The sequence below is a fragment of the Corylus avellana genome, chromosome 2 (genome assembly GCF_965113065.1).
Source record: "Corylus avellana chromosome 2, dhCorAvel1.hap1.2, whole genome shotgun sequence".
NCBI classification, from domain to species: domain Eukaryota; kingdom Viridiplantae; phylum Streptophyta; class Magnoliopsida; order Fagales; family Betulaceae; genus Corylus; species Corylus avellana.
This window is the reverse complement of record NC_142491.1, coordinates 24,122,034-24,136,936: the sequence shown is the minus strand read 5'-3', so window position 1 is coordinate 24,136,936 and position 14,903 is coordinate 24,122,034. Positions and strand designations below refer to the sequence as shown.

The 14,903-nt window shown below is 41.4% G+C and overlaps 1 protein-coding gene across 1 annotated transcript in view; it reads left to right on the top strand.

Annotated features, from left to right (window-relative positions):
• Positions 1–4,148: 4,148 nt before the first annotated feature.
• Positions 4,149–14,903, top strand: part of EBS1 (EMS-MUTAGENIZED BRI1 SUPPRESSOR 1) — a 40,611-nt gene continuing 29,856 nt past the window's right edge. Inside the window, exon 1 of the mRNA XM_059591627.2 lies at positions 4,149–4,469. Within this exon, the coding sequence (XP_059447610.1) occupies positions 4,306–4,469 (164 nt within the window). The 5' untranslated portion in view covers positions 4,149–4,305. The remainder of the gene's footprint in view (positions 4,470–14,903) is intronic.

Sequence of the window (14,903 nt, the reverse complement as noted above, 5' to 3'; positions counted from 1 at the left end):
TCACATTGGGAACATGCATCTGCTGAAGGCCACCTGCCACATGTCATATAAGCTATAGTGCAAGCCCACATACCTCCAGTCCACTCCTTTGCCAAACACAGCCAAAGAGACTTTGAGGAGTTTGCCATCTCAAAGGTAACCTCTTGCCCAATTCCGTAACCCTCATGTTGTTCTTACTGTTTTCATAAGTATTTCAAATTCTAGAGATGCATTGTTGGGGTTATATGCCTATTTCTTAAAAATATGAAGAAATGTTTTCAAAAAGCTTTAAACACCTCTTTGATTCTTTGTGTTGTATTTTCTTACGAAACATATGTCTAGTATCAGCCTAGGAAGAGATGTATCAACCCAAAGTTCTAGATAGGAGCCTAAAACACATTTTTGGGAGTTTATGGCCAAGCCTTAACCCTCTGGTAGAATGCTCACCCTAGGGAGTGAGCGCTCGCCCAGAAAGCATGGCATACGCCCTTTAGCCCGAAAATGTGATACAAAGGTTTTTAGCAGCCCTTTTCGTTAGATGGAACCTCGTAGGGTTCTCTAGTATTGCTTATAACGATGAGTAGTGTTTTGTTATAGCAGGGATTTGTGATGTCGGAGGACTCGAGCAAGTGCACGAGGTAAGTAAACACTTACGAACACTTTTCTTAAAAATGTGCGATATGTCAGTTGACTAAGCACGCGTATGATATGGGAATGTCTACATTTTTGTTCAACTTTGTAACTTCTTTAATAACTAGTTGATAAGATGCGTTGTATGACATGGTACACTAGTATGTGCGGTATAATGGCCATGGACTTGCTATATAGATTTGATTCTATGGTCAAACGTGTGTGTGATTATATAGGCCTTGGATCCAATAGTTATTTCATGACCGGCGCAGCCTTAATGGGCGGGTCACTACAGGATGTACATCATTAGTAGTATGAGCCACCCGGGGTCGGACTCGGTTAGGCTACTAGTGTTCAGAACAGTAGCGTACAATGGTTGGGGCACTGGCATTGTATTATAGGTCCCTCAGGACAGCACCAACCTTGTTGAGAAGGGGTAATATCTTGAATAGACCATATATGATACTTATGACCTATAAACATTAGTTTTCTGCATTAAAAATACTTAGGCGATTACCGTCGGAAGTACACCCCCCCTTTTTATTAAACAAACAATACTTTTACGGTGTATTAACGGAAACAACACCTCTTTTAACTGTTTACCAAAACTACACGTTTATTTATACTTAATAATAATGGGCTCATGTAATACTCTACCGTGAGGTTTACTTACTAAGTCGTTAGACTTACGCGATTATTACTTTTATGGGGAACCTATTTCTAGAACTCAAGAGTGGCACGGTTGCCACTAAAGACCTTGTTTAAGAAAGATCTTCATGCTGTTATTAGGTTTGCTTTATATTATTGTTAGTTGCTCCATGTTTTTAATTCGAGGATTATACTTGTCCTTGTAATGATTAATATACTTCTCATATTTATTTCACCTTCCTATACATTAACTCTGATGATGCTTAGAGGGGCAGTTACCCATCTAGCCACCAGTTGGTTAAAGTGGGATAATTGCTAGTAACCCTGCCAGATTGGTCAATGCCAATTTTAGGGGCATTACAGTGTACCTTCTCGAGTGGCTATAATGTGTTAGAACATGATGTATGGTAAATGAAGATTCTATAAACCCTTTTCCCATAATTTTGCAACCTTATGAACCTTTACATAATGAATATATTAATAACTAAAAGCACGTAGTATTCTTTAAAAAGAAAAACACATAAATTGGTTATGAGAAACATACATTTAACTTCCTTTCCCACTAATCATCTTTTGCACCTATTGTTCCTCTAACTATTTCCTATCCAAATTTAATTTCACTTCATTTTTTTTTTTCCAAGCAATCCAATATTTCTTCAATATGTCCCACTTATTATTGAACTTACGATATGTATATGATTCACCAGATCTTTTTAAATGCTGTTTCAATATTCCTCATACCTTGTTTTGTAAAGTGGGTATGCGGTCGATTAACCTGAAACACCCCATTCACATAGACTTCAGAAAAAGATTGTAATAAATTGTGGAGTCAAAAGATCTCTAGCATCTGATGTACTTTGTTTTCAAGGTTGGCATTGCAGATCATATATGTGTGTGTGTGTATATATATAGAAGGGAAAATACACTTTACTTCCCAAAGTATGAGTCGATTTTTAATTCGACTCCCAAGGTTTCAATTTTTGCAATGCAACTCCCAAAGTTAAATTTTTGCAATTCGACCTATTCGTCAGTCACAGCCGTTTTAACTGACAAAAAAATGATCATGTGACTCGCAAGTGATCACTGTTGTCATTTTGTTCCCCAAAATTGCCCCACCCTCATCATCATCCCCAAAATGCTCTCAAAATCGTCGTTTGATGGACTGTCTCATTTTTTTCGTTGGTGACACCCTCAGATGTTGTCACCTTGCAGTAGTAGTACCGTGGTGATCAGGAAAAATACTTTATTGCTTGCTTTCTTGGAAACTACTCTACTAATTTTCTCCATTGAAATGGGGTTTTGCCTTTTGAGAGGTAGTTGCGGTGGTGGGTTTATAAGGGAAAAGTACACTTTACTCTCCAAAGTTTGAGCCAATTTTCAATTTGACCCCCAATGTTTCAATTTTTGCAATGCACCTCCTCAAAGTTTAAAATTTTTGCAATTCGACCTATTCGTCAGTCAAAGTCGTTTTGATTGATGGAAAAATGATCACATGACTTGCACGTGATCACTGTTGTCATTTTGTTCCTCAAAATGCCCCACCCTCATCATCATCCCCAAAATGCTCTCAAAATCGTCATTTGATAGATTGTCTCGTTTTTTTCGTCAGCGACACTCTCAGATGTTGTCACTCTGCAATAGTAGTACCGCGGTGATCAGGAAAAAGACTTTTATTGCTTGCTTTCTCTGAAACTACTCTGCTGATTTTCTCCACTGAAATGGGGTTTTGCCTTTTGAGAGGTAGTTGCGGTGGTGGGTTTTTCTTGGGTTCTGCTACTTGAATTGACTTTTTGCCTGAGAAGGGGCATTTTCTTCGAAAAATGGACCATTTTCGACTACTCCCTTCTTTTTCTTCTCATCATGATAATGAGTGTGCATGGAAAGTGGGATTGCGCCGGGAGGATTCAATAAGAGACCACTCCGGCTATTCCAATTGGCTTCCGATGAAGCCGTTGGAGTTCCTCTGTAGTTTGTAACAATATTATTACTATTGTTACTCCCATCCATCCAAGAGCATCTGGTGGAATTGCAGAGAGATCGAATCGGTCGGAATTACGTTTCAGATTGATATATAAATGACGATTGCAACCTAGAAAAATAGACCTATAAACGACGATTTTGAGAGCATTTTGGGGATGAAGATGACGGTGGGGGGATTTTGGGGAGCAAAATGACAACATTGATCACATGCGAGTCACGTGATCACTTTTCCGTCAGTCAGAATGGCTTTGACTGACGAATAAGTCGAATTGCAAAAATTTTAAACTTTGGTGGGTGCATTTCAAAAATTGAAACATTAGGTGTTGAATTGAAAATCGGTTTAAACTTTGGGATGATAAAGTGTACTTTTCCCTATATATAATTTTATCTATTTAAAATATTATAATTTTAAAGATCAAGTTGACACCGATTACAAAATTGAAGTTCACAGGTTGTGCCTCCACTCTTTATTTAAAAAAATAGTGCTTTTAATTTTTATCAAATAGATGCTTATGACTTTTTTTGGTTTTTTTTTGACATGTTCACACAAGAGGAGGAAAATAAGAGAGAAAGATTTAAACTAGTAACCTTCACTTTATAAAGGATAATTTTCAGGTGATTGAACTACTCCTTGGAGACAATAGATGCTTATGATTGAATACTAATAAATAAAGAGAAAATTCTAAATAGTATAATTCTATCTCAAATTCATTCAACAAGATTGATATGACATTCTCGATTAACATTTGAATTAATATTTGTTAAATACAAAAAATACATCAATTAATTTAAAATGTCACCTCAATATTATTAAAAAATTAAAAAATAAAAATATAATATCTATATTACGAATTTACAGAAACACCCTCCATATTCCACAGAAACACCCTCCATATTACGAATTAACAGTCTTCTCTTCAAGTCTTCTCGCTCTCTCAGTGCCAAAACCTCTAAAGTTTCGGTCTTTGATCCGTCACTTGCTTCTCGTATTGTCAATGGTGGATCTACTTGAACCTTTACAGTCGTGAAGGATTCGAACCCGGTTTGATTTCTCTGGTGAGCATTCAAATGGGGACCCGTTTAAGATCTGGGTTGTGGGTTCTGATCGTCCTGGTTGGCCTTTTGGGACCCAGTGAGATTGGTTCGGTTTGTGCCCAGAATCGAAGACCCAAAAACGTGCAGGTCGCGGTTCAGGCCAAGTGGTCCGGTACCCCACTTATTCTCGAAGCTGGGTACGTTGCATTTCTTTTCTATTTTGCTTTGTTCTTTCTTTTTGTACTTTTTGTTCTGTTATTATTGGTCGTTGAATTGGTCCGTTACTTTCATTTCTTGTTATCTTTACCTGAATCCTGAAATCGGTATTTGTTTACATGCCTTTTTACTCATTGTAGTTCCTGGGTTAGATTTCTCTTGTTGAATGATTTTTACGGGTACATTACCTTGTACTTTGAGATGGGTTATGATAGGAGCTGCGTTATTGAAAATAGTTTCTTTAATTCTTTCAATGCTGCAAACATGGCTCTGCAAATCAGCAACTACGTTTGGTAATGTCTTTGAGAGCACTTTTCACAAAATCATTAACAATAACTCAAAATGTAAAACACTTTTCAAAAGACTTTTCACACATTCTTGTAACAATATTTTGACAAAACAGGTCGTTATAGGAATATTTTAATAAAACAAGTATTTAATTTTTGCAGTGTTAGGCCTAACTTATTACTCTTTTGTTTTTGATAAGAAATGTTGTATATCAAAAGCGCAAAGGGGCGCAGCCCTACTATAAAGAAGGTATACAAGAGAACGCTAAAAAAATAAAAAGAAAAAAAGAAAAAAATTAAAATTAAAAAAAGCCCAAGGAAGCCCTAAACTCGCAAAACAATCTTGCCTTTACCCCGACTAGAGCCACTACCTCTAGCATCAAAATTAATGGAGCATTCCAAATTTTTAAGTTGCAAAATTAGGACTAACTTATTACTTAAAAAATTATTTATTTTAAAAAAAGAGTGGTGGTATGGCCACCCTCAATGCATGAGAGAGGGATGATTGCAAGGCCACCTTTGTCCTGCTCAAAGGTTGCCACACAGCCACTACAACAGCTACCACAACCAATTCAGGGTGGCACACAGCCACTCTCTCCTCCACTTAAGGTGGCCACATGGTCTTTTATCTTTTATTTTTATTTTTTCTGTAAGTAAGAATTTAGCTCTTCATCAGCTTATGTTTTTGCAAAAGAATCTAACTCATCTAAATTTCATGTAATAAACCCTCTAAAATTAATTTTTTACTCCACCAAAAGATGTTTTTTTTTGTCCCCTCACTTGAAATTCTAGTTCTGCCCCTGGTCCAAACACAATGATTCTAGAATTCTTGTACTCGACTGTACTTTAGAATGCTATCAAAAACCTTCTGAATTGGAGAGTGCATGTTAGTATAGTTCTGAGTTCAGGTTACGGCAAAAGCCCCAATGAGCAGTCTTTATTCCCATTACTTGGAGGCCTCATCCGCAAACAGTTTCTCCTATATTTTCTTTCTTAACACTTCTCTTTCTCTATGTTCTTTCACTAGTACTACTTTTCTGTTGTTCTATTATAGATCACATGCTCTCTTTCTTTGTTTGTGTGTGCATAAGAGTCTATTTTTTTTTCTTGTTCCCCTGCCCTGGGGGAGGGAGGGGAGGGGGGGCGGGGGTATGTGCAGTGGTTCTGATGGAGATCTTCAGAGTACTCCCTATGCAACCAGAAAATGGGAAACAATTCAGAATTTTTCTAGAGATATTATCAATTCTGTTTGAAGGGCTTTTTTAGTGCTGAACTGAGATGTATGGGTGACCACATAGAGTTGCTTGGTTAAATCCTTTGTATTTATGGTTTATGAATTTTTGATAGATTAGATATGGAAACAAAGTGTACAAGAAAATCTGAAGTAACTATGAAGACTTTAAGGGCCATATTGTTCTTTTTGAGTTTTTTTATTTTATTTATTATTTATTATTTATTATTTTTTATTGGCAGATTGATCTTTTTTATTTTTCCCAGTTATGGCTAGGATTTCCTTGAGATTTGTCTTGTATGTGAAATATCAAATTTCTATAAATAATGAAATCAGTAACCATTTGGCAATTGTATGACTTTTGAGTTTAGGCTTACTTGCCATGATTTCACATGTGCATATGTAGTGTTGGAAATTTCAATGCAGCTGTTAGATATGGCAAATTTTGTACCCCTTCTTTTAATTCTCTTTCATTGTTGTTCTTCTAACTTTTCTCTATGGGAGAATTGATTGTGGCCAATATGGGAGAATTGACTGGTGTTTTGGGTTGTGAAATGGAGTCTTTGCCTTTGAAATACCTGGGGCTCCTCTTCGGCGCACGCTTTAAGGCCAAAACCATTTGGGATGATATTTTGGAAAAGATTGATCGTAGGTTGGCAAGTTGGAAAAGATTGTATCTTTCTAAGGGAGGTAGGGTTACTCTTATAAAGAACACTCTTTCTAATCTTCCTACTTATTTTTTGTCCCTATTCCCTGTTCCTGCTTCGGTGGCCAGGTGTATAGAGAAGCTCCAACGAGATTTTCTTTGGGGAGGTTTAAACGATGAGTTCAAGTTTCACTTGGTTAACTGGGACAAGGTTTGCTCTCCTATCTCCGAAGGAGGTCTAGAGATCAGAAAGTTGAGACTGTTCAATCAGGCTTTGCTAGGGAAGTGACTGTGGCATTATGCACATGAGAGGGAGGCTTGGTGGAGAATTGTTGTGGAAGCCAAGTATGGTTCTGAGTGGGGTGGTTGGCATTCTGCTGACACTTCTGGGCCTCATGGGGTGGGTCTTTGGAGGCATATTAGTAGGGGGTGGCAGTTATTTTCCAGCCATACTAGATTCGATCCAGGTGATGGATCCAAAATCAGATTTTGGGATGATGTTTGGTGTGGAGAAGTGTGCCTTAAGGAAGTCTTCCCAGGCCTATACAACATAGTCTGTGCTAAAGACGTGTCTATCGCTGACAATATGGACTTCACGGGTGGTGTTCTTCAATGGAATGTTAGCTTTTTTCGGTTGATTCATGATTGAGAATTGGAAGTGTTAGCCTCATTCTACACTCTATTGTATTCCCATAGAATGAATAGGGAAGGAGAGGATAAAATTTGGTGGATTCCGTCTCGTAAGGGGAAGTTCAATGTTAGATCTTACTATAATGTCTTGGCTAGCACAGAGGCTAGTCCGTTCCCCTGGAAGAGCATTTGGTGCACCAAGGCACCCTCGAGAGTGACTTTCTTTACTTGGACAGCGGTGCTAGGGAAGATCCCCACAATTGATAATCTTCGAAGAAGGAATCTTATTGTGATCAATAGATGTTGCTTGTGCAAATCAGACAGGGAGAAGATCGATCATCTTCTTCTCCATTGTGAGATCGCACGCTCTTTATGGTATGCTATTTTTAGCCGGTTTGGGTTGTCATGGGTTATGCCTAGTAAGGTGGTGGATTTGTTTGCTTCATGGTGGTCAGGTGGGCGTTCTTGGAACGAAGTTGTGTGGAAGATGGTTCCCCTATGCCTAATGTGGTGTTTATGGTTAGAAAGGAATGCGAGATGCTTTGAGGACTTGGAGAGATCTTTGGAGGAACTCAGGGCGTTTTTCTTCTACACGCTTTTCACTTGGACTGCAGCTTGGCTTGCCCCTTTAGTGATTAGCTATCTTGATTTTCTTGTTCTTTTTTCTTCTCATTTTTAGGCGTTTTCTCTTGTATACTCCTTGTGTACTTGGGTTGCGCCTCTCTGCGCTTTTGTTTAATATAAACATTACTTATCAAAAAAAAAAAAAAACTTTTCTCTAAAAGCTTTATGATGTCGTGGTGGTTAGTGTTAAATGCTGTATGTGGGTGGGAATAATTTATAGATTTTAGGAGAAGGGGATAAAACTTTAGTACTGTTGTTATTTAGTCTAGGATTCTGTGGTTAAAAGAGGGTTGACAAACATACGGATTTTTTTTCATCGGGTGGCCAATTCGAACAGGAGAAACAACTCCATTGAGTCATTGTCTATCAATGGCTCAATATCTTCTGATCAACCAGCAATTAGAGATCACATTGTGCAATTATATGACAATCTTTTCTCAAAACAGTTTAGGTGGTATCTCAAGCTGGATGGCCTTGATTTCAATTCCATTGATGTGGAGGAGGCTGCCTGGCTAGAGAGACCGTTCTAGGAGAGTGAGGTCCTTGATGTGGTGAAAGGTATGAATAGTGAGAAGGCGCCAAGCCCTAATTGTTTTTTCTATTGCGTTCTTTCAAGTATGTTGGGAGGTGATCAAGGCAAATATTTTGGGAGTGTTCTGTGATTTTCATGGTAGTAGCAAGTTTGAGAGAAGCCTCAATGCCACCTTCATTGCCCTCATTTCGAAGAAAATTGGGGCCATTAATCCTATGAATTCTCCCTCTCAGTCTTGTGGGTGGAGTTTACAATATTATTGCTAAAGTCCTTAGCAATAGGTTGAAAAGGGTTGTCAAGAAGATTATTTTGAAGCCCTAGGACGATATTGTCCGAGGTAGGCAAATCCTTGATTTTGTGCTCATTGCTAATGAATGTTTGGATAGTAGGATCAGATCTACTGAGCTAGGCTGCTCTATAAGTTGGATATTGAGAAGGCCTACAATCATGTCAATTGGGATTTCTTACTTGTTGAGGAGGTGTGGCTTTGGGGAGAAATGATGTTCTTGGATAATGCATTGTATTTCTTCTGTGCGCTTTTTGGTTTTGGTGAATGACACTCTGTCCGATTTTTTGGGTAGCTCTCGTGGTTTGAGACAGAGAGATCCTTTGTCACCTTCTCTCTTTGTTATTGTTATGGAGGCCTTAAGTAGAATGTTTTCTACAACTGTTGATGGAGACTTTCTCTTAGACTTTTTTGTGGGGTCTAAACTCTGGTGTGGTTAACATCTCGTATATGTTTGCAGATGATACTTTGGTTTGCTGTGGAGCCAAGTCTGCATCCTTTATTTTTATGCTTCAAAGTTGTTTCCGGTGAAGATTAATCTTGACAAAATCGGGATTGGTTCTTGTGGGTAATGTTTAGAATGTGGATGGGCTGGCTGGCATTCTGGGCTGAGGGGTTTCTTCTTTGCTTATGACGTTTCTTGATCTCCTGTTGTGGGTCTCCTATTAGGCCAAATCTATTTGGGACAGTTTCATTGAAAAGATAGAGCAGCGATTGACTAGTTGGAAAATGATATGCTTGTCTAACGGTGGCAGGATTACCCTTATGAAGAGTACCCTTTTCAATTTGCTTACATATTTCATGTCTCTCATCCTTCTCCCTGTGGGTGTTGCAAACCGCATTGAGAGGCTTCAACAAAATTTCTTATGTGGAGGGCTAGGCGAATAACCTTCCAAAAAATGGTTATTCGATGTTAGATCTTACTATAGTGTCCTGGTTTGTATTGATGAGTCTCCTTTCCCTTGGAAGAGTATTTGGTGAACAAAGGCTCCTTTGATGGTTGCTTTCTTTGCATGGTCGAAGGCCCTCAAAAAGATCCTTACCACATATAATCTTAGGAAGTGACATGTCATTGTGATTCACAAGGGGTGTATGTGTAAGAGGAATGAGAGTTTTGTGGACAATCTTTTTCTCCATTGTGAGGTTGCTTGCGCCTTATGGACTTTTTATTTTTTGATTTTTGATTTATATTTTTCAGGCGCTTTGGGCTGTGTTTGGTTATGCCTAGCAGAGTAGTCAACTTGCTTACTTGTTGGTGGACTACTAGTAGCACTTGGGTGCTGTTGTGTGGAAGATGTTGCCTCATTGTCTCTTGTGGTGCCTTTAGAAGGAAAATAGTGATAGAAATTTTTAGAATCTGATACGATGTCGGAGGAGCTTGACTCGTTTTTTCTTCTATACTTTTTATCTTTAGACAAATGCATTTATTTCTCTCTTGGTGTTTAGTTATCATGGGGTTGTTTGGTAAAGAATTTTCTTGTGGATTTTTTGTTTGAATAGTAATAAGAAGTGATGATGTGATATAAAGTAAAAATGAGTTCTGATTTTTTTGTGAGAGAAAAGTGAAAGTTGTTTGGTGAAAGGAGGTTGACTTTTTTTTTTTTTTGGGATAATTGAAAATAAGGGAGTGTTGTTTGCCAAACCGTTGATTTTCTTGTTCTTTTTTCTCCTTCTAGCTAGTTAAGTGTTTTCTCTTGTATACTTATGTGTACCTGAGGGCGCGTCACGCTTTTAATGATATTTCTTTTACTTATTAAATGAAAAATTTAGCAACTAGCACTTGGCATCTGTCGATCTTTGCGCCAAATGCTTTATATTCTTTCTTTCTTTTTGTTTTTTTGGTAAAAAAGATGGAGAGAGAAGGAAAAATTGTGGAGGAGAGGGAAGAGTAAGAGCAAAAAAATGTGGAGCAATGGAGAAGTGGTGTGGGTAGTTAAAAAGTAGTGAGTTCCAATGGGGTTGTCAAGGGCCTGGACGGTGGAGTCTAAGGAATTTATGATGATGGTAAAGGATGGAGATACGGTGCTGAAGCTACAAGAGAGATGCAGGGGTAAGACGCATTGGATACGGCTGGAATGGAGAGATGCGGTTTGGCTAGCGAACATCTTCAATGAGCTGAAGATGGTGGAGGATTCAAGGGTCTTTAGGGATGAATCTAGTCGTAGTTTCCCACGTACCATAGCCCAGAAATGCTTCAATAGGCATGGGAGTTTTCTGGTTTTAGAGGAGTATGATGGTAGAGATAGGAGAGGAAGAGTCATGGTGCCAGAGGGCAGGCATAGGAAGGGTTGGGATCAGTTTCAGTCGGAACTGTGCATTGCCATTGATTTTGTTCAACCTTTTGTTGGGGACGCAAGGAGGGCAGCGACAGGGAAACAAAGAAGAAGCTTTTCAGAGGTATTGCTCTCGTCATCGAAACAGGTAGAGGAGCCGTTTGGGTCCTTTGCTGAGCCGGTTGCTAGAGTTCCTAAATGGCTGTTAGGAGCTGGGACCAGTAATTCGTTTGGGAAATCCTTGCATGCTGACTGCCATGTTAAAGCTGGTCATGAAGTTCAGGAGGCTGTTCCGGCGAAGGGTCCGGCGACATGGTACAAGGTGAACAGTCGTGCGAGCTGTGGGGTACAGCAGAAGAAACCTGCAAGTTACGAGGAGCAAATCTGCGAAGACCATACTTCAGGATCGTCTGGGCAGGGTTGCGTGTGTGCAGGGGAGAAGGAAAAGCTGAAGAGATCACTGTTGAAGATTCAGGAGGAAATCAGGATCTGTCTTGAAGGTTGTGACGCACGCTGCTCTTGTAGTTGTGGGTTTGGATTATCTGGGCCTAAAACCCAGGCGGCCCAAGTCCAGTCGAGTGGTCAGATGTTAATTCAGGCCAAGGCCCATCCCAATCCTCCGACTGGCCAGTTGAAGGAGAAGGCCGTTGTTGTGGGAGCTGGACCCAACAAGGCCCTGAGCTATTATAGAAGGAAGGTTGCGGGTAAGGAGGGGGACTTGGGTGCGTTTGAGCCCAACAAAGGACTTCGTCCTTTCTCGAATTTCACGAGTTCAGGGGTGCCGGTCCCTTCTGTGTCGACGGCAGAGGCGCCGATGAAGGTTCCAGGGGCGCCGGTCCTTTCTGTGTCGCCGGCAGGGGCGCCGATGAAGGTTCAAGGGGCGCCGGTCCTTTCTGTGTCGCCGGCAGAGGCGCCGATGAAGGTACCAGGGGTGCCGATCCTATCTGTGTCGCCGGCAGAGGCGCCGTTGAAGGTTCTGCCGCTAGTGGAGGGGTCGAAGAAGGAGACTGCGGCTACGGTGTTCACCTCGATGACCGGCCATGTTGCTCAAGTCTCGGCGTCGACGCGGGTGTGCGACCCAGCCCCGGGTATTCTGGGTAAGGAGCCGGCGATTCTTCCGGTAGGAGTTCGAAGTGAGTTTCCGACCAGCTCTGTCCTGTCGTTTCCATATGGGCCTGCTGCCGGTGATCGCGCGATATCGGGTAAGGAGCCGGTGACTTTTCCGGCAGGTGTTCGAAAAGGATATCTGTTCTGTCCTGTCGACACCCTCTGGGTCCGCTGCCGGTGCTCGTGCGATAGTGGGTAAGGAGCTGGCGATTCTTCCGGCAGATGCCCATAGGGAGTTTCCGACCTGTTCCATCCTATCGACATTCTCTGGGTCTGCTGCCGATGCTTCTGCGATATTGAAGAAGTCAGTGATGATGGGGCAGCCAGAAGTTCTGAAGGCAGGGGGGAATTTCGACAAGGGGGAGGGAGGAGGCTCAGGCCATTTGATGAGTGTCAAGATGGGCAACATGGGGGAGGGGCTTAGTGCTGGACAGTTGCAGTTAGATTGGCAGGGGGAGATCCCACCGGGTCTGGAGAAGTGGGATTTGCCAGGTTCGGATGATCTTTTGAGGAGGCAGGGGGCTATGGTCAGTGTCTGTGAAGATAGTTTATGCTCTTTGGGTGAAGTCAGGTCAGGAGTTAGGGATTATAGTTCGCAGGGTGAGTCGTTTGCTCCTGATTCCTTAGCCTTGGTGTCAGTTGAAGATCAGGAGCCTCTTACAGTGGAGTTTGTTACTCATTTTAGCAAGCTCGTGGGTGTCTCTTGTGATGGAGAAGCTGGGAAATTGGCTGAGACTTTTGGGTGTATAATGGCTGATAATGAGTTCATTGATGAGGAGGTGGGAGATGTGGGAGATGCGGGAAAGGCCATGGAAGCACATACGGGAAAAAAAGGTAAGAGAGAGCTCAATAACCTTCTCTCCTCCGTTAATTATGAGGTGCACAGTGGAAGCTCCTTGAGGGATAGTAAAAAGGGAAGGGCTGTTCGGACTTTTTAATGAAGCCGAAGATCCTTTCTTGGAATGTGAGGGGTTTGAATGTAAGGGATAAAAGGATGAGGGTCAGAAATCTTCTTAGAAATTGGAAGGTGGACATAGTGTGTTTTCAAGAAACGAAGGTGGATTTCGTCACCAACAATTTTGTGAGGAGTTTGTGGGGGTGTCCTTATGTAGAATGGTGTCATGTTCCTTCTAGAGGGGCTTCGGGCGGCATCTTGGTGATGTGGGATAGAAGAGTAGTTACGAAGGTTGAGGTTGCTTTGGGCAGATTTGTGGCGGCATGCTCTTTCAGAAACGTTGATGATGGGTTCATGTGGGCCTTTGCGGGGGTTTATGGTCCCAACAAAGACAACATCAGGTGTCTCCTTTGGGAGGAGTTGGTGGGTCTTATGAGTTGGTGGGATTTGCCTTGGTGTATAGGTGGGGATTTCAATGCTACTCTGTTTCCTAGTGAAAGGTCGGGGGGGGTATATTCTCGATCCGCAATGAGAGATTTTGCAGATTTCATTTCAGAGCAAGGTCTTATGGATTTCCCGTTAGTCGGGGGGGTATCTACTTGGTCCAATAACCACTCCTGGTCAAGGCTAGATCGCTTCCTAGTCTCTCCGGAATGGGAAGCTCGTTACCCAAGTATGCGTCAAAAGAGATTGCTTCGGGTATGTTCGGACCACGCACCCATTATTCTTGATTGTAGTTGCTTCTTGGGAGGTAAGAGACCCTTCAAGTTTGAGAATATGTGGCTTAAAGTGGAGGGTTTTGTGGACAAAGTAAGGAGCTGGTGGGAGTCTTACATTTTCCATGGCACTCCGAGTTTTATTCTGGCTAAGAAGTTGCAAGCTCTTAAGGGGGACATTAAGAGTTGGAATGACCAGGAATTTGGCAATGTGGGAGAGCGCATTAAGGCGTGCATGGAAGATATAAAGGCTCTTGATAGGGTGGAGGAAGAGAGCGGGTTATCGGCGGATGAAAATGAGAGGAAGAGGTTGTTAGCCAGAGATTTGGAGGCTTTTCTCTTACAGGAGGAGATTAGTTGGAGGCAAAAATCTAGAATTCGTTGGTTGAAAGAGGGTGATAAATGTACGAAATTTTTCCACCAGATTGCTAATGCAAACAGACGACATAATGCTATTGAGTCTCTGTCTGTGGGGGGCTCCACAACTTCAGATCAAGGGGTCATTAGCAATCACATTACCAACTTTTATGAGTCCCTTTTCTCTGAGAGTCTCAGCTGGAGACCGAGGCTAGATGATCTTGACTTTGATATGTTGAATGTTGGAGAGGCCTCTAGGTTGGAAGCTCCTTTTGAGGAAAGGGAGGTGTGGGAGGCGGTGAAAGGTATGGATAGGGACAAGGCGCCGGGCCCGGATGGCTTTTCTATGGCGTTTTTCCAGGATTGCTGGGGGGTGATTAAGGAGGACATTATGGCGGTTTTTGCAGAGTTCCATGAGCGAGGTAAATTTGAAAAAAGCCTCAATGCTACGTTTATCTCCCTTATTCCGAAGACCAATGGAGCTTCCGATATTAGGGATTTTCGTCCGATTAGTCTTGTGGGAGGGACATACAAGATTGTTGCAAAGGTCTTAGCAAACAGATTGAAGGAAGTGATGGATAGGGTCATCTCTAAGCCGCAGAATGCCTTTGTTAAAGGTAGGCAAATTTTGGACTCAGTTCTTATTGCCAATGAATGCTTGGACAGCCGAATCAGATCAGGGGAACCTGGCTTGGTGTGCAAGTTGGATATGGAAAAGGCTTATGATCATATGAATTGGAAGTTTCTTCTTTATGTATTAAGAAGATGCGGTTTTGGAGAGAAATGGTGTTCGTGGGTTGAACATTGCATTTCGACTGTGCGCTTCTCGAT